Source organism: Centropristis striata, chromosome 16 (assembly GCF_030273125.1).
Source record: "Centropristis striata isolate RG_2023a ecotype Rhode Island chromosome 16, C.striata_1.0, whole genome shotgun sequence".
Lineage (NCBI taxonomy): Eukaryota > Metazoa > Chordata > Actinopteri > Perciformes > Serranidae > Centropristis > Centropristis striata.
Window position 1 is genome coordinate 17007102 of NC_081532.1, and position 18971 is coordinate 17026072.

Consider the following 18971-nt stretch of genomic DNA (forward strand, 5'->3'; position numbering starts at 1 on the left):
GCAGTGAAATGATTACCTATTAAAACCTGCCCGGAGCCACGGCGTCGACAGAAATGCCCCAGCGCAGCCCTAAAACAAGTCAGCTGGATAAATATCCCACAGTAATAATATTTTCTTCGGGCTCTTTGTGGATTCAGGTCACAGTTATTGCTTTAAATCACATTGCTTTTTCTTTCGGAAGACTATTCTGATTTTTTAGTCTTCATTTCGTATTTCCCCTGCTGGATTATGTCCTCCTGCCCGATTGATTTGACCGGTTATCTCACATCGGAGGGTTTGGGATTTCGATAAGTGCCTGTGATTGGAAAACAAGCAAGTCCTGCGGCAACTGTGGCCGACTGGAGACTGAGAAACTGTGCTCAATTCAATTTACTGCATTGATTGCATTCATTGCTGCCAAGGTTAGTCTGTAACCCCATTTAATAAAGTGACCGTGTCACTAGCCTTGTGTTCATTTGTCTGCACACCTTTGGGCATTAAATATATTGATAAATATATATATATATATATATATATACACATATATATATATATATATATATATATTGACTTGAACTACTGGAAATTGACTTTTCCATGATATTATTGATATGCACCTGTATATATCCCGACTTCTTTGGAATTCCAATTCCAAATTGGGAGACTGTGTGAAACGCCCCCCCCCCCCCCACGTTAGTTAAAAAAACAACTCTGTTCCCCGATATCCTACCCCCCTAAACATTATCTTTGTTAAGGTTTCAATTTAATATATATATATGTATATATATATATTAAATTGTATATATATATATATATATATATATATATATACATATATATATATATACATATATATACATATATATATATATATATAATCGGGATATCAAATTTTTTTATCATGTTAAAATTATGAACAATATGAAAATGATCAGGTGAATCTTGACTTGACTCTTGACTAAGCTTTTTTAATGAATCAGTAAATCTGGATGTTTTTTCACAATCCGTTATGTGTAAATGTTCTGGACAAATTTGTACACTGAATACAGTTCTGGTTACAGACCCTCCAACTCCCTACACTCTTGTTATTAATTTGCAAAAAAAAGAGACCAAGTGCTCAATCGACAAATTTGAAGATTAATTGAACTGATGGCATTTTATCTCTTGAAAATGTCTTGTAAAACCACACTTAAAAGCAGGAGCATGTGCCCTTTCATTTAATTTAATCTATTGAGAGAAGGTGCAGAGAGCTTTCATGGGCTGTGATGTAACTCTGTTGATGTCACACCTGTGCTGATGATGTCACAGGCTAGAGGTCAAACTGAGGTACCCTTTTTATTATATTTTAATATGCCGACACAGCAGCTACAACAAGTTGCTCCTTAAATCGTACAATAGCTGCTGAACTTCCACACATAAGACTCAGTGTGCTTTTCTCAGGGAGACATGTGTTGTCACGGCAACCACAACACCTAGGATTGAGCTTTAGCAACTTGTTTGACAAGTTTTCCTCTCCTGTTTTCAGTTTTCACCTGAAGTTTGTAATTGTTCTACATTCCAACACCTTTAAAATGAATTAATTCACATTATTCTGAGTAAAATTAATAAAACAGCTGTTTGCTTTCTGTCTCTGTCTGTTTCACTCCTTGAAGAAGACATTTCTTTTTATAATTTCTTTAAATAATTAGCCATGCTGTGGATAGTTTCCAAGCTTGCATTTATTTTTTTAATTGCAAACTGGTTTTAAAATTGTATGCCAAGTCTTAAATAATGGACTGTGTAAATGTATTTTTTATGTCTATGATGCAAAACACTGAATAAGTATGTGATTTAATATTTTGTTCAATCCATTTATACAGTAGTGTTCAAAATAAATGTCCAATGTGACTTTTTAGTATATTTTTTATTGCTACATGGCAAACAAGGTACCAGTAGGTGCAGTAGATTCTCAGAAAACCAACAAGACCCAGCATTCATGATATGCACGGTCTTAAGGCTGTGCAATCGGGCAATTAGTTGAAAGGGGTGTGTTCAAAAATATAGCAGCGTGGCATTCAATCAGTGAGGTCATCAATTTTGTGAAAAAACATGTGTGAATCAAGCCAGCACTTGTTGAACATGCATTTCTCTTTGAAAGCCTGAGGAAAATGGGTCGTTAAGACATTGTTCAGAAGAACAGCGTACTTTGATTAAAAAGTTGATTGGAGAGGGGAAAACTTATAAAGAGGTGTAAACAATTATAGGCTGTTCAGCTAAAATTATCTCCAATGCTTTAAAATGGAGAGCAAAACCAGAGACATGTGACAGAAAACGGAAGACAGCCATCAGAATGGATGGAAGAATAACCAGAATGGCAAAGGCTCAGTCGATGATCAGCTCCAGGATGATCAAAGACAGTCTGGAGTTACCTGTAAGTGCTGTGACAGTTAGAAGACGTCTGTGTGAAGCTAATCTATTTACAAGAATCCCCCGCAAAGTCCCTCTGTTAAAAAAAAGGCATGTGCAGAAGAGGTCACAATTTGCCAAAGAACACATCAACTGAGTTTGTAAGACGAGCCCCAAACTCTGAATTCAAGCCACAGTACACAGTGAAGACAATGAAGCATCATGATATGGGCATGTTTCTCCTACTATGGTGTTGGGCCTATTTATCACATACCAGGGATCATGGATCAGTTTGCATATGTCAAAATACTTGAAGAGGTCATGTTGCCTTATGCTGAAGAGAACATGCCCTTGAAATGGGTGTTTCAACAAGACAGTGACCCCAAACACACTAGAAAACCAGCAAAATCTTGGTTCCAAACCAACAACATTGATGTTATGGAGTGGCCAGCCCAATCCCCAGACCTTAATCCAATTGAGAACTTGTGGGGTGACATCAAAAATGCTGTTTCTGAAGCAAAACCAAGAAATGTAAAATAATTGTGTTAGAATTGTTGTTAGAGAATCTTGGAGTGGAATAACAGCTGAAAGGTGCCACAAGTTGGTTGACTCCATGCCACACAGATGTGAAGCAGTTATAAAAAACTGTGGTCATACAACTAAATATTAGTTTAGTGAGTCACAGGATTGCTAAATCCTAGAAACAAAAAAGTTTGTACAAAATTGTTTTGATTTTGTAAACTCAACGGCAGATACTGCTATTTTTTTAACACACCCCTTTCAACTAATTGCCCAATTGCACAGCCTTAAGAGCGTGCATATCACGAATGCTGGGTCTTGTTGGTTTTCTGAGAATCTACTGCACCTACTGGTACCTTGTTTGCCATGTAGCAATAAAAAATATAATAATAAAAAAAAAAGATTTATTTTATATTATGTTTAGTTTATCTGAATTAAAAATGATGCATTTTAAATGAATACCAATCACTAAGGATGAGATGCATAGTGAAGATGACTTTATTGATATTTCTCGGTTTCTAATATTTACACTTCAAATGACATAGAGGGGGCTACTTTTGTGTTTTTATTATGAAATCAAACAGAAAAATTATAGAGGAAGGTTCATTTTAGAGGAAAACTAACCATTCTGCAATCCATAAATTATTTACCGAGTGAAAATACATTTCAGGTTTAAAATGTATTTTTGCAGATCAAAAACTTTTGTTTGCAAATCCAAATGTATTACTTTTGAATCCAAATAAAGATGTGCCTTACATCTTTCACCCACGTTCAGCTTAACAGCAAATAAAATTGTGGGGTTTTAATATTAATTTTTTCCCCATCCATAACAATACATTTTAATTGCAAATTGATTTTACTTAACATTTTTTATTGCAGTGTTGATGGTTTTGCTCTTAAACCTATTCTATTTTTATTGCATAATAAAATCTCAAAACATCCCCATAAACATTATGTAACATTATGATTACTGAGAGACATCAAAACATCTTAAAAATGTAATTCATTGGATTGAAATGTTATTGTATTTTATTAATGTAGAATCTAGTGATTTTTAAAAAAACTTTTCCAGCCAATCAGGGTGCTCTATGTTGCACAGAGGATGTGGGATGTTTACCATGTTATTTGGTAATTCAGCTACAGAAAATTATGAGTTGAGAAATTATGACTTACAGCGGAGGAAAATGGATGGATGGATGGATGGATTATTATTTGGACTTTTACTGCACTCATTTTACTTTAATTTTGTCCGTCTTCTATTGTGATTTACTCTGCTCTTGACAGATGCTACAGCCTAAACATACATTTCATTCCCTATGTTTATCATTTGAGTGCATGCTTGGAAAGGATCTTACATGATGGATCTGCTGGCCTTTAAAGGTTACTACCACAAGCACGCCGTAGCTTCAACAAGGACCTAATGAAGCTTCGACAGTCACTTAACGCTTCATCAGATCAAGAAGGATCTACATGTAGATGTTGCGCCTGCTGGCTTTAAGAATGCCGATCCTTGAGAATGTGATGACATTTGTCATGTTGAAGTGACATTTTTAAAGGTGGCAATGAACTGAGATGGGAAGCCATGTTGCTCAAAGTAACCTTTTCTTTTTAAGTTCTTTTTATACTGACATTTTCAGGGATCTTGGGATGACGGGGTGGAGGCGGCTAGGTTTGGATTTGGCACTTTTACTGAGGTGAACAGTGAATCTTAAGCTACTTGGAGGTTGAGGAAGGACTTTCCTGTTTCCCTGAAATTAATTGTACCTCCTAAAGTGTTCTTATCAGACCGACTAAAGACTGTACAAAGATTGGATGACACATCTCCACTTCCTCCCACTGTAAAAAAAAAAGTAAAGCCAAAATATCCCACATATGGGAGCTGCCATCTTAACTTTATTTGGAGCCAGAGTCTGTACCAAGCTGCAACCTCCTGGTCTGAGCATCAAGGCAAACCAGTAAGTGCCTTAAGCTGCATTCTAACAAAAATACAAACCAGGGGTGCTGATGGTGGCTGCATAAGTATTTTGGTCCATTCATTTAAAAACAAAATGAGAAAACTTCTCACTTGATTACCTCAGAAATTTTTTTTAGGACACTATGGTCTCAATTGCGAGTAAAAAATCTTCAAGACAATGTGATTTGATCATGATGTTTGTTGTGTAAATAATGGCCCAATTTCTAACAAGGCGAGCCGTCATCAGGAGAGAAGCAAAACAAAGCGTATCCACGACACCATGTAAATAAAGTTATATATATTTTTTTTTTTAGAAAAAACGACCACTTACTGGTTTTGTCTCATAGATTTGACCCTTTCACACTAAATTTTCACGTAATGACAGTTTATTGGAACATTTTGTTCATTAAAAATGTCTTATTCAGGATTTGGTTGTACTAATAGACACTCCAAGGAGTCGCTTTTCATTTTTCTTAGGTAAGTAACATACATTTTGTTTTTGTTTAATGCAAGCCAAAATGAACATCCCAGTTAAGGCTAACATGAATTAGCAGCGGCTTCACTCAGTCAGGTTGCCGGTGTAGAGAGGCGTATAGTCAGTGTCGTCTGATCCCTCTCGCTCCTCCACAGTCCAAATATGGTCTTCTCCCATTTCCGAAAACAAGATGGTGACGAGTGTATCAATGAACTCGATGCCTCAAACGAGCAGTCCACAAACCAGTGGGTGACGTCACTTTGACTACTTCTATTATTTATACAGTATATGGTCTGTGCAGTAGTGAGCTGCGGTATTTTACATGTGCAAAATGGTTAAGAAGCTGGAATGAGAGTTTCATCATCAGCTAATGCTTGTATATGTTAGCTAGCTTGTTTAATTGGACAATTGGACTATTCAACATGAAAAGCTGACTCCTTAATAATCTTATCCATTTACTCCTCATGACAATGTTTAGTGAGGAAAAAAAATCAAGTGCAAAGTAAGGTCATTTTCTCATTGACTTCTTTTTCACAGCCAGTGGAGTCACCCCCTGCTGGCCATCAGAAAGAATGCAGGTTTACGGCACTTCCCCATTGGCTTCACTTTTACGGCCCAGAGTTTGCCACTCGGTTCTTTTTTTGATAAAGTGGAAAAGTAGAACATTGGAAAATAACTATTGAATGATCTACTATAAAACAAAAAGTCAATATCCTGCAATACAGCCCCCCTGGAAGTCAAAAAGCAAACCATTTATAACAAAGAAGGTATCAATTGCAAGTTGCAAAAAATTATTACGCAATTTAACAACAAATAATTGCAAAACCAATGTTTTAATTATATTAACACTCAAAATGAATATGAGTCATGAAATACTTTTTAAAAGGTTGATTACGTGCAACAGCTTAAGGCAAAATAAAAGCATAAAACAAAGGTCTAACAATCTAATCATATGCAGGCAAATTAATAATAAATTAAAAGGGTTTAATGTCATTACAGCAAACCAACAATGCTGTAGTAAAAGGGAGAGAAATATACATTTTTTTGCATTTCAGGATTCCCTGACATCAAAGAAAAGAAAATCAACACAAATTTCTTTAGTAGAGTATGCAACACTCTAAATCTCATTCACTATTAATACCTCTCATTGTTAGTGTTTTGGAAGATTCATGTTCAGCTGTTTTCCATGGTGTTTTTTTTCTCATGTGGTTCAAGTCCTGGGCAGGTTATGGAAACATTTGGCACTGTTTTTTTTCTTCCTCCAGATTGCATTCCGCAGAGTCTTTGCAGCAAAGTAAACATGTGAACCAACAACAAATAAGACAAGAAAATTAAAGAGGCACATAAGGCATTTCTCAAACAACAAATTTGTTCTTGGTGGTTGAACCGCTTTTGGTAGCTGTGTCTGAGTGAGATTGGTAGCCGATCGTCATCTTCAAGGGGAGGCCCAAACGCTCCTTGTAAACTCTCCTGTTGACAGGGGAGCGACAGCGTAAGAAGATGCAGAAAATGCCATCAACTGTATTTATGAATGGAAACACCTTGATACTGATGACACGACTCACCCTATGTGTGTAACGGCTTCCCGGTTCTCAAAGTCTGATGTCCAGACGGCTATTTTATCTCCTTTTGTGCGGATGTTGACCACGGCTCCGCAGACCTCATCGCTGTAGTCATCAAAGGCCTCTCCGACTAAGCACAGGAGCTGGTGAGGAGATGATATAACAGCTGCTGTCACGATGATTCACATCTCCACTTTGACTGCAACTACAAATTCTCCACAGATTCATAGAGGAGTAACCACCTGGACATTGTTGTAAAACAAGGATTTGGCATTTTACAGTGATGTTACTGCTTTTCTAGCTACAAAAAAAACTTTAAAAGTCTAGAGCTACCACTTTGCAATTGTATGCCTCCACCATCCAGTCATTCTGTTTCTGAGTTATGGTGATGAATAATGGCCAGAAATGTGTTTTTGATGTCACAGTGAATATGAACTCTGACCTTCTGGATATAAAATGTTATCACATAATCATGTTATCTTATTTGACATTTGGGTAAGATTTGTCATTATTAGCGTATGAATTCTTAAGTTATGGCAAAAAACGTCTTCAAGAGGTCACAGTTAACTTGACGTTTGACCCTGACCACCAAATTCTATTTAGGTTATCCTCGAGTCCATTCAAAATGCAAAGAAGTGGGGCGTCCCGGTGGCTCACACCGGTAGAGCGCTAACCATGTATGCCGTGTGCTGCGGCGGAGCCGGGTTCGAATCCGGCCTGAGCTCCCTTTGCCGCATGTCTTCCCCTCTATCACCCCCTTTCTATCTCTCACTATCAATAAAGCAACAAAAATGCCAAAAAAATAATCTTAAAAAAAAAAAAAAATGCAAAGAAGTGGACATAGCCATTGTTCCATCACCCATTTGTGAGAGTTTTGGGGATTTTGGTCGTTGCCATCTTGTTTTTTTTTTTGGAGCAAAAGGTGACCAAATTTGGACGAGAGGGTGCTGCAGAAGTTGCTGCTAACAAAGTTACCACCCAAAATTTGAGGTTAATCTAAAACAATTAGCCTGTTAGTGTTTCGTCTAAAGCATACCCTTGTGGTCTATTTCACTCTAAATGGCACCAAAATTTACAAAATGAGCATCTTACTGTATTGAATAACACTTGAAACTAGCAACTAAAACCAAACAGTCATTAGGAAAAATGTTAACTGGTAACAAATCAAGTGAGAGGTGTGGTCATGATCTTATAGACTTCTATACATTTAGACTTCTTTATGCGACCAGTGGAGTTAGAAATAATGCAGGTTTATGGCACTTTCAATTGGCTTCACTTTTCAGACCCTATACTACAGCCTCCTGACATTGTTTTTCTTCCTAGTAGGGCTGGGCGATATATCAATATAAAAAATATATCAATATATTTTTAAATGTGATATGGAATTAGACCATATCGCATATGTCAATATTTTTTTTTCTTTTATATATAAATGCTGCTTTTACTAGGGTTTGTTATATTTAGTTCTTTTTTAATGTTTGTTATTTTTTTCTCATATAAATATATTTATTTCAGAAAAAGATTGGCCTATTTAATTTCATAGGTTATTTTTATTTAAGATCTTTTTATTTAAATGTGCACTTTATGGAGTTTTGATTTAAAAAACAAACAAAAAGATAATCCTGTTATACAGTATTTATGTTCACTTAAATAAACAGTTTCAAAAACAATACTTGTGACATGTCATATTTGGCTTTGTCTAAACATTTGCTCTCACAAAATATCAGGATATATATAACGCTACTTCCTAGCTTAGGTTGCTACGAAGACCTAATAATGAGTTTGAATTTTCAACATTGCAGGTTGTGGACTCGGGCAAAGCATCACCCTCCACCACAGCCTAGTATCACAGCTCACTACGCGTTTAAAACTGTCCTCAATCATTGAAAATATGTTTTCAGCTTAACAAAACATGGTTAATTCATTATTTATTTTTTACCTAAAAAGACCTATGGTGCAGAATTGACAGTAATTACTGTCTGCTAACTGGAGAGTCATAGCTTGCAAGATATCTGTATCGCTGTCAGTGACCTTTAGAGGGTTCGCCACAACACTGTGTGGACTGCAGACTTAGCAGCAAGCAGGCCAATTTTCAGTTGCTCTCATTTGACCGTGTTGTGACCCCCTATCATCAACTCAGCAAACAGTCAAGGCAATATATAGTATATATACATTTAAATACCATAACAGGGTTTGTTGTGCCAAAGGATGACACCACAAAACCATCTGATCTGTGTGTAATCACCTATTTCAGCAGTGCAACAAATGTAATTCCAGGGTGGTTTGCAGGTAATAAATGTATTCAGAGACTGAAAAAATGAGTAATAGCATCACTCATACTAAGTGAACAGGATACAAAGCGCAGCAGCTGCAGTTCAAACTTACAGTTTCCAGCCAGAAGCGGTCCAGGTCTAATCTCCTCTGCTGCTTGTTGAGTGTGATCAGCCAGCGCCCGCCACGCTTGTTCCTCTCGTCCTCCCACATGGGTTCAATGCCATCCTGCAGCAACGGTTCAAATTGTCAATACACATCCCAGACCACTGCACCACAACGTCAAAACAGCTTTTAATAGGGAGTTTTTAGCACGAGTTCAACACTGCCTGTAAGAAATGTATCCATTATTCCAGCAGATATTCTTTACATGTGATTAAAGGTTGGCAGCTGGAGAACTAAAAGTGTGGCAAAAACTCAGTATGTGTCAAGTGATGGTTAACTGTTTGTCTCAAGCTGCCTCATCATTCTGCCTCATATAGCAGGTTTAGTAATAAGCTCCCCTGCTATGAATACAACTTCACTAGTTAGTTTTCACCACGGGTGATCCTGCTAATGACCGATATAAGAGTACACTGATTATAGGCTGCAGTCATACTTGATTATTGCTTTTCCATTCATTATCAGCACCTTTCTCACACAATATAATTAGTGGCTGCTAGCCGCCTCCTGTCACTTAACTCACTGAACTTCTCTTTTTCAATCATCATATCTGCTTAAATGAGCTCTTTGCAGAGGAGCGGAGTAGTTGACTAGTCAGAGAAACTTCAGTTCAGGCTTCATTACTGATACTTTTGTTGACACATAAACATCGTGTAGACAATTCAATCAAGTGTTGTTGTGTGTGCGGGTGCTTTAATTGATTCTGATGTTGTTAAAACTTTGCAATTTGGTTTAATTGGTGATAAAACCGAAATGTTGTTTTTCAAATAACAACAAAGATGACTTTTTCTCTTTGTACTTCAAGCAGGAATGACATCAGATGCCATATGTGCAAAACATGTCTCATGGTGTAAATTAGGGCTGCACAATAAATCTAAATCTTATTAAAATCTTAATATTGACTTGTGCAATATCTAGATTGGATGCACAATATTTGTTTAAGGCAAAACATGGGTAACAAATAGAATTATATTTATTTGATACAGAAGGAAATTACAAAAAGATCCTTTTAATTTTCAATGAAAATTATGCAAAAGTGATCATTTCCTACAGTATTGTGAATCATATAGCAATTGTAATAATAGGAAGAAAATGTGTACAATTCGACATTATTCCCAAATCGTCCATCCATTACCCACCATTAATGACGCTGTTGTTTACACATTAACACTGTGTTGACAATTCAATGAGCTGTTTGCAAGAGCTTTATTTGATTAAATCTTGCCGAACTGTTGCACTGGTGATAAAACCAGTTAGCTAAAGACAAGTTTTTCTGCTTGCACTTCAAGTGTGAATGACGATCAGCTCAATCTGCCAAATGTGAGAGGCCCATGTAATGATGTCAACGTGGTCTTCTGAGATGTTTTATAGGCTTTTACACAATTCTTTCAGTGTTTCATTGAAAGAAAGAAAAAGGAAAGGTTCTTGATTTCATCATAGTTTGTGTTAACAAAATTAACACTGAACAATACTTGGGTGCCAATTCTATATGTATTGGTGTTTTTAAGTATTCTTATTTAATTGCTAATCATTTTTGACATAATTAATTAAAAACTGTACAAAAACAAAATATTTAATGTCAAAACTGATTAACTTTTGTTTTTTTATTTACATTTAACACAATGTTCCAAGTTTATTTTAAAAATCTGGGTTGTACTTTTTTAACACTAGACCATGGAAAAAAGTTAAACCATACATCTCTAGAGATTTTTACTCTGGAAAATCTGGACATTCAAGCATTCAGAATTGTAGCTATTTCAGGGCTTGAGAAAAATCTCTAAATAGCTCCAGTTAATTAAGTTTATTTCCAGCATGTATGTAGTCAGAGCTGTCAACTCAAATGCATCGGTCGTGAATTATTTATGTATTTTTATCCCCCCCAACAGCCCCAAAATCAAGAGAAAAACATTTCCATCACAATTTAGTTGAAGCTTATTTTTAAATGATTAAGGACACAAGGAGCAGGTTTCATACTTAATGTGAATAATAGTCAATTGGGCTTATTATTATTATTTCGTATATTAAATAGTAAGTAAATCAAACGTACCTTAAAAAGAGAGTAATCACAGCCTGACATGAGGTTGCTTGACAACTGGATATGGTTGTAGAGACTGAAACGAAGAGAACAGCCATTAACTACACATATCGATTTAACAGTATTTTAGAACACATTATACAGTCGTGACATTTTACTGCTTTAGACTTGATTCCAGAGAGGAACAGAAAAAACCCTAAAAAGACTTGGAGAGAGTTATTGCTCCTTACGCCCAGAAATCTTCAACCGTGTCAAATTTGGAGATGAGCCGCAGGTTGGCCTGCCATGTTTTGCTCTTGTCATTCTTGAAGAACCACAGGGACCATCTGTTGGGGCGAAAACAAAAAAGGAATTTGCATAAATGTAACAAGGCCTTAATTAAACACGAGGAAAGCAAAAGTAACCAAAAGCCATTGAGCTTCGGAGCAAATGAGCGACGTATGGATGCACCTGGATGCTGCAGACACAGACTGTTTGGTAAATCGCGCCATCACTGTCTCGGTCCAATTAACTGTAAATGTTATGTCACACTTGTTTTACGCTGCATCCTCTCAGCAGCTGCCTTAAGCTCTCTGCGTTGGGAATAATAAAGCACACTGTGGCTGCTGACACTATTATAAAGCCATTAAAGCAGCTCGTCTGTCACTGGGTTTGGGTCGTGTTTTTAAATGAGAGCGCAGTACAAATAAATTAGTGGTTTTGTATAAGCATAAGAGAATGTCTGATGAGTAAATATGACAATCCAACAGTAAGTAGGCTTCAGTTTATGACACACCGAGTTGATTTGTCTGGTACAATATTTGAAGGTTTGATTAAAATCTATAATCAGAGACATGATATGTTGTTTAGTCCCTATTAGATGGATCTCTACAGGGTGTTTATTTGTCCTCTAATAATGCTGGAATAACCTTATGCACCCCATGATGAAATTCACAGGTCAAGAAAACTGACGCTAATTGTAGAGCTGCACTGAATGGTTTAAAATGTCATCAGAGTTCATACAGCTTTTTAAGAGTAAAATTCAAGCACTTTCAAGGTACTTAGAAAAACATTTCCAGACTCTCAAAGCCTCTATCGTTACATCTAAATTGTTACTATAAATACACATACATATACATAAAAATTAAATGTACAGAATTTTTTGATGGGGGTGTTTCATTTTAAATATAAAAAGTTAAAAATACTAATATTTTTGGTTGACACGAGTGACTGAAAAATCTGATACTGTTGAAAATCAAGCACTTTTCAAGGAGTATATTCAAATTGAACTACATTCTTTACCTTGAAAACTAAATACAATTTAGGATTTTCCAAACTTTCTGGCCTTGGTAAGAACCCTGCTCCTTCATAACGGTGAACTTGTTAAACTTTCTGTTTAAATCTGGTATTTCTGCACAGCTGCAAATAAAAATGAGTCTACACTAATAATATTAGTATTAAACTATTTGTAGAATTACATTCCAGTGCTGCACAGAATTGTTTCAAACTCGTGTGTCCAAATACTTATAACTCTGACCTGCGGAAAAAAGGCGGGGCACTTTGAACGGAAAAACACGAGGCGCTCAGCAACGTTTCACAACAAGCAAAACTCTCACTCTCTATGAAAAGCCTCTGTGTGATTAAATCATTACATTCTATGAATCACTTCATTCAACTGAGAATCTTATTCTTTTATGGTGAAAAAATATGACGACAGACATTCGAAGCTTCATTCAAAAACGTAATTTAACATTTGAACGTACAGCCCTGGCTAATAGGCTGATGTTGTATATCCTGTAGTAGTAAAACTTCCCTGTATGGAAAACCATGTTTGATAAACTGCACCAGATAATCCAAATTAATTTGACCAATTTTAATGGTCAATTTGTCGGCATATTTTGCCGTTATAAATCAACCGATGTGTTTCAGTGAAATGTTTACGGTCCAACTTTTCTTTTAGCTGACTGGTTTTCTGTTGAGTTTGGTTTTTCTATTTGACCCTTTTGGAGATAAATATCCCCGTGGAATTTAAATATATATGAAATATTCAATTGTCGCTTATCTGTATTCAGCACAGAAGGGAGTTGGAATCTATCAGAGTATGGATTGAGAGGAAGGCACTGTAACTCTGTGGACAGGTCAGCACCATCACAGACACAGTCTTACTGTGGGGAAATAAAGTCTCCCATCCAGCAGACTGCACTTGTTTGGACTGAGAGAGAAAATTGAGATGAAGAACCTGAAAACACACAGACAGGACTGCGGCCACAAGTAACACAGCTGACCCCCGACTCTCTAACTACATGCACAATACTATACATCATTTCATTAAATGTATTATATTCTCATAAATCATTAAACACATTGTATGTAATTTCTTAGCTCAATAACAACAATAAACTATAGAATTTAATGACATTGTCAAGCAGTTTGGGATCAAGGGAGTTGTTGTACAGTCATGGAAAAAATTATTAGACCACCCTTGTTTTCTCTTTGCTTTCTTGTTCATTTTAATGCCTGGTTCAACTAAAGGTGCATTTGTTTGTAAAAAATATAATGATAACAACAAAAATATGAATAGTAAATAAGGACCAATAGGCAACCTAACAGTATCGTCTCACTAGATAGAGGTTTTGGTGAAATATATTGTGATATCTGATTTTCGCCATATTGTCCAACACTTTTCAATAAAAGACTATTATTAGCTATTCAAGCTATTTTAGAGCAGATAATAAATAAAAAACTTCCAGAAAGTCGAAACAAATCCTACAAAAGCTGGACCAACTACAACCATTAGATCTGGTAAAAGTCACTGATGCGCTTCACATTGATTTAACCTTCATATACAGTCATGGAATTTTTTTCTAGACCACCTTTGTTTTCTTCAATTTTGTTAATTTTCTTGATAAAGATTTTGGTTATTATCAAGAAAACCCTGGGAAATGGCTAGTTATCAGCTCTTAAATTAAACTCTGACGAGCTATTTTTGTTCTTATCATTATATTTGTCCAAACAAATGTACCTTTAGTTTTACCAGGTATTAAAATGAACAAGAAACTGAAGAAAACAAAGGTCTAATGTTGTCTAAGGTTTTTTCCATGACTGTATTTGAGGTGGAAATAATGTTCAGAGACGAGTTATAGTATTAAAGTTCAATTAATGTAAATAAATTTATTCCTCTAATGTAATTTAATTCTAATGAAACAGCCCCAAGTTATAATTTTAACGTTAGGGCTGTGAGGATATGGATGTGAAGTTTTGCGGTTAACCAAAAATGCCTCTGCTGCTCAATACTAAAGGGGTTCAGGTTATATGATGGCACTCCAGGCGACCAAATTGAACACACTGGCAATTTGAATAAAATTACAGATTTCTCTGGGTTTGAACATAGATGGAAATATTTGGGACAATATAGGGAAGCAACATAACACAATATATAATATAGGTGTAGTAGTTTTTAGATATTTGAATTAAGAAAAGTTATTAAAAGTAATGACATTTTAAAAAAAAAATTAAAACATAATAAATAGCTCATATCTGTTTCCACATGACTTTACTAAAAGTCTAGTTGAAAAATGATTTTTGCTTAAGTAAGTGCTCAGTATATGTCTAAAGCAACCATGTTTAAATATGGAGAGAAGGAGATTTTTTTGACATGTTTTTATTGTCCGCTGTGCGCAGAACATTTTGTCTTTTGCACGCTTCCTCCTGCTGAACAAAGCATTCCTTGTATATGGTGAATGGTCAATTCATGTCTTACTTTCTCTTCTGCATGAGCCGTCCACTCAGCTATAAGGAGGAAGGATCATTCAGTACTTGAACTATGCTTAGAGATTAAACGCCCATGTTTCTACCCCAAAGTTGATGATGCATACATTTCCAGCTTAACACTTCAAATCCTGTTTAAGTCTTGAAGACACCCAGTACAACCAGAGGGAGATCAGACACTGTTCTATCTGAAAAGGACCACTACATGTGATTTATTTTTTTCTGCCTGAAAATTTAAAATCTAAGAAAATAGCAAATGTTCATTTTATTAACATTTTGACCCTCCTTTTGTCAATCAAAACCCTTTCAATTAAACAGGCAAACTAAAGCAGTTACGACAGCATTGCCATCGTTTTTATTACTCATAAAACTACCAAAAATTGTATTTGATCAAATGATTCATTCAAATTGAAGTCTCAAAACTTGTGAAAAATGACCACGAGATGTTCTGAAATTCCATGGTGATGTCTTCAAACAGTCAACAGTACAAAACCGAATTTACAACTTGACAGGCAGCATATCTGGAATATCTGATGATGTAACCACCAAAACCTAAAACTTAATTAACTATCAAAGGTCAATAGAGTTATTAACTGAAGACTTGTATAAGTTAAATTAAGTTGGCTTAAATGCACAGGACAGGCATAAATAGTTATGTAAAGGCAAGGGAACTATTGAAAATGATTCAGAACTTTCTTTACACCCTTAAACTATCCCAAATGGATAAACACTGTCAGTGATCTTCTTAAAGGGGAGAGAGACACACTTATATCCTGGGAAAAGTGTAAATAAGCTCATAAAGTACAAGCGCATCTCAATACATTAGAATATGATGGAAAAGTCAATTTCCAGTAGTTCAAGTCAAATAGCACCAACCAAGTATTGATGCATATAGATGGACATGCTTTTGAGAGGGCTACATTTCCATATTAAACATTTTTAAAATTGGTCTTTTGTTATTTAAAGTTTTTGAGACACTGAATTGTAGGTCTTCATTAAATGTAAGCCATAATCATTATAATTTGGATAACTTAAATAAATTAAGACATGAAATGTTTCATTCTGTGTGTAATGGATCTATATTATGTGATATTTCCACGTTTTACATTGAATTACTGACATAAACTTTTCTATGATATCCTAATTTATTGAGATGCACCTCTATTTGCCTGCCACTAAAAATTGACTCTGCGTGATCTAATGCTTGACTTAACTTAATTGGCTATCTTGAACACTAACTTGTTCTGGAGGGGGTGTTTGATGTAGGCCTCTGGGTTCACAATCTCTTGTCCAGTCTCCTCAGCTCCATCTTCTTCAGGCAGGGTTGGACTGGGGCTGAGTTCCTGAAAAGCAGTTAGGTAGAGGTGAGATACATGTCAGGGGAGTAGGCAGTGGGTTTCTATTCCCATCGCAAACGACAATACTTTCTAATGTAAGTCAAAAGAGGAGAAATGATCCTGTAACAATAGCATGGAGGCTAGCCATTCAAAACCACTTTCCAGTTGTTGATTGCTTTATACCCTTCAGTCATGGAAACTAGATGGTGATACACAAAAATACATTTTTTGAAAAAGGACATCTAAAAAAAATGTTGTTTCCAATTAATAACATTGTTGTTTTCCTAAATTAATTTAAATTACTGTTAAATAAATACATAACAATGACGTAGGTGAAACTTGATATGTTCAAATGCATGTATAACAGTATAAAAAGGAATACAAAAGGTCTGAAGCAAATAAAAAATAACCACGTACTGCGATTTATTTTGTTTTTCAGTGCAAGAACAGCAGACCAACATTAATTGAAAGAAGCAATTTTGTGCATTTTTACACTGCACTTTTAAGATTTCAAGCTCAAATGCATGTAGTTGTACAGAGGGCCACTTCAAGTTTGGGTGCGGGCCATATGCGGCCGTCCAGTTGCCCATCCCTGCTTTAGTTAGTAAAGGTTGCCGACCCCTGATCTAGCGTTAGCTAAGTTAACGTTAACCTCAGCCACTAAAGTATAACAGCTTGTGTTGCATCGTGGAGGTCAGCAGGGAGACTGTCAACCAGTTCTGACAGTTGAAAGTTTCGCTGCAAAAACAAACTGACATTTGTATTTGGTGGCTGACATTACATGCCGAATTTTCAGGTAGTTCATAATAGTAATATTTCTCTTAAATAATTGTTTCTCGTGAATGTACTTTCGCGGTAAACCTAAGTAATAGCAAACTAACTCATTTTGTAAGGCAACTTGGCGTGGTTCTCTTCGCAGAGGTGAACGGCACGTCGGTTAGCTGTGACGTCAGCTTTAAAGTTGGGAGATCTCCACACACAAGCCATTCCTCTTTTACGCTTCGGTCGTGGCACAGAAGACTAACTTGAAACTAGTCAAACAGCCCGTGTGGTTGTAACAACTGTCAATTTTCTATTACAGACAACAGTTTAGAGTCATACATAAACTTTAAATGTGAACTAATTAAAGCAAGCAGCCCCCCCAACGTTTTGATATGTTCTTTAGAGAAAGTGCTCACCGGTTCGGCGGTCGCCATCTTACAAATCTTCTCTTCTTCTTCTTCTTTGGTGTTTATCGGCAGTTGGCATCCTTTTCGTTGCATTTACCGCCATCTGCTGGACTTAACTTATTCCATACTTTCCTTCTGTTATATTCTTTGAATTAGTCCAGTTGTGGCAAGAAATCTCAGAAGGATTTTCCTCCCTTCTCTAGATTTCCCACCCTCTATTATATTTTTTATTTGTTTTCTCCTCTTATAGCTGCCTTCTGCATCTCTGCCTTCATCCTTTCCCTCTCCGTTTCATGCTCAGGACACGCTGTTACCACATGCTCTACCGTCTCCCTCTCCCCACTCACCAGTTGCATGTTTTCCTATTTTATTGAGTGTGTTATTTAACCTACTGTGCCCTATTCTTAGTCTACTTATAGTTACTTGTTCTGTTCTATTATCACCATAGCACCCTGCCTCCCCTACTACACTTTTCAGTTTGAATAAATGCCTCCCTTTTATCTCCCTTTTGCAATGATGGTTCCACTGATTGATTGTTTCTTTCCAGATTAGACTTTTTCCCTCTGCTTTTGATAATTTTACTTTCATTTCCACCTCCTCTATTTTTTTTATTGCTTCCTTAGCCATTTTGTCTGCTTTTTCATTTCCTATTAACCCTTGATGAGCTGGAACCCACATGAACACTATTTCCCTCCCCTGTTGTGTCAATCCGGATGTTTTTAACATTATTTCATGTAATATTTCCTGATGTGTTTTGGCTGTCCTGTTTTTAATGGTTAATATTGATAAAACTGAATCGCTACATATAACTACCTTTCTTTCCCCCATGACCTCCATCCACTCTACAGCCATTAGTATTGCATATATGCTTAAATGATCTGATGTTATTTTTGACAATGTGCTATTATGACTGGGAACCACCATTGCTGCTCCTGTTTTTTCATCCTTCGATCCATCTGTAAAAATGTAAATAATTCCCCATACTTAACACCTGTGTGATTATAAAATTCCTGTACTAAATCTGCTGTTTGATTTCCTCCCTTGATATTCAATATTTCTAAATCTATTCTTGGTTCCTGTAATGTCCTTTCTGCCAGTAGAACAATCAGGTTGATAATGAAAAATTGATCTTTGTTGTTCGTAGGATAGGAGAGGAACCCAAAAAGTACATTTAAATATGTAAGAGACAACAGATAAAATATTCTGGGAAATGAATGTGCAGACATCTTGCCAGAAAGCAGATACAAATAGACAGGACCAGAACAAATGACAAAGATCTTCTTCACACTGTTTGCAGAATGAGCAGTTCACGTCCATGTCCTTTTTGTATCTACGTAGAAATAAGCTGCAGGGATAAAACCTATGAATAATTTTAA

At 36.1% G+C, this 18971-nt stretch overlaps 1 protein-coding gene across 1 annotated transcript; it reads right to left on the reverse strand.

Annotated features, from left to right (window-relative positions):
* Positions 1–6107: 6107 nt before the first annotated feature.
* On the reverse strand, positions 6108–17658 carry eif4eb (eukaryotic translation initiation factor 4eb). Its single transcript, XM_059353625.1, has 7 exons — positions 17605–17658; positions 16329–16432; positions 11573–11668; positions 11355–11418; positions 9260–9373; positions 6878–7017; positions 6108–6782 (listed from the first exon to the last, which is right to left on the reverse strand). Exons 1-7 carry the CDS (start codon positions 17620–17622, stop codon positions 6668–6670), a joined length of 651 nt encoding a protein of 216 aa, XP_059209608.1. The 5' UTR covers positions 17623–17658; the 3' UTR covers positions 6108–6667.
* Between the last annotated feature and the right edge of the window lie 1313 nt (positions 17659–18971).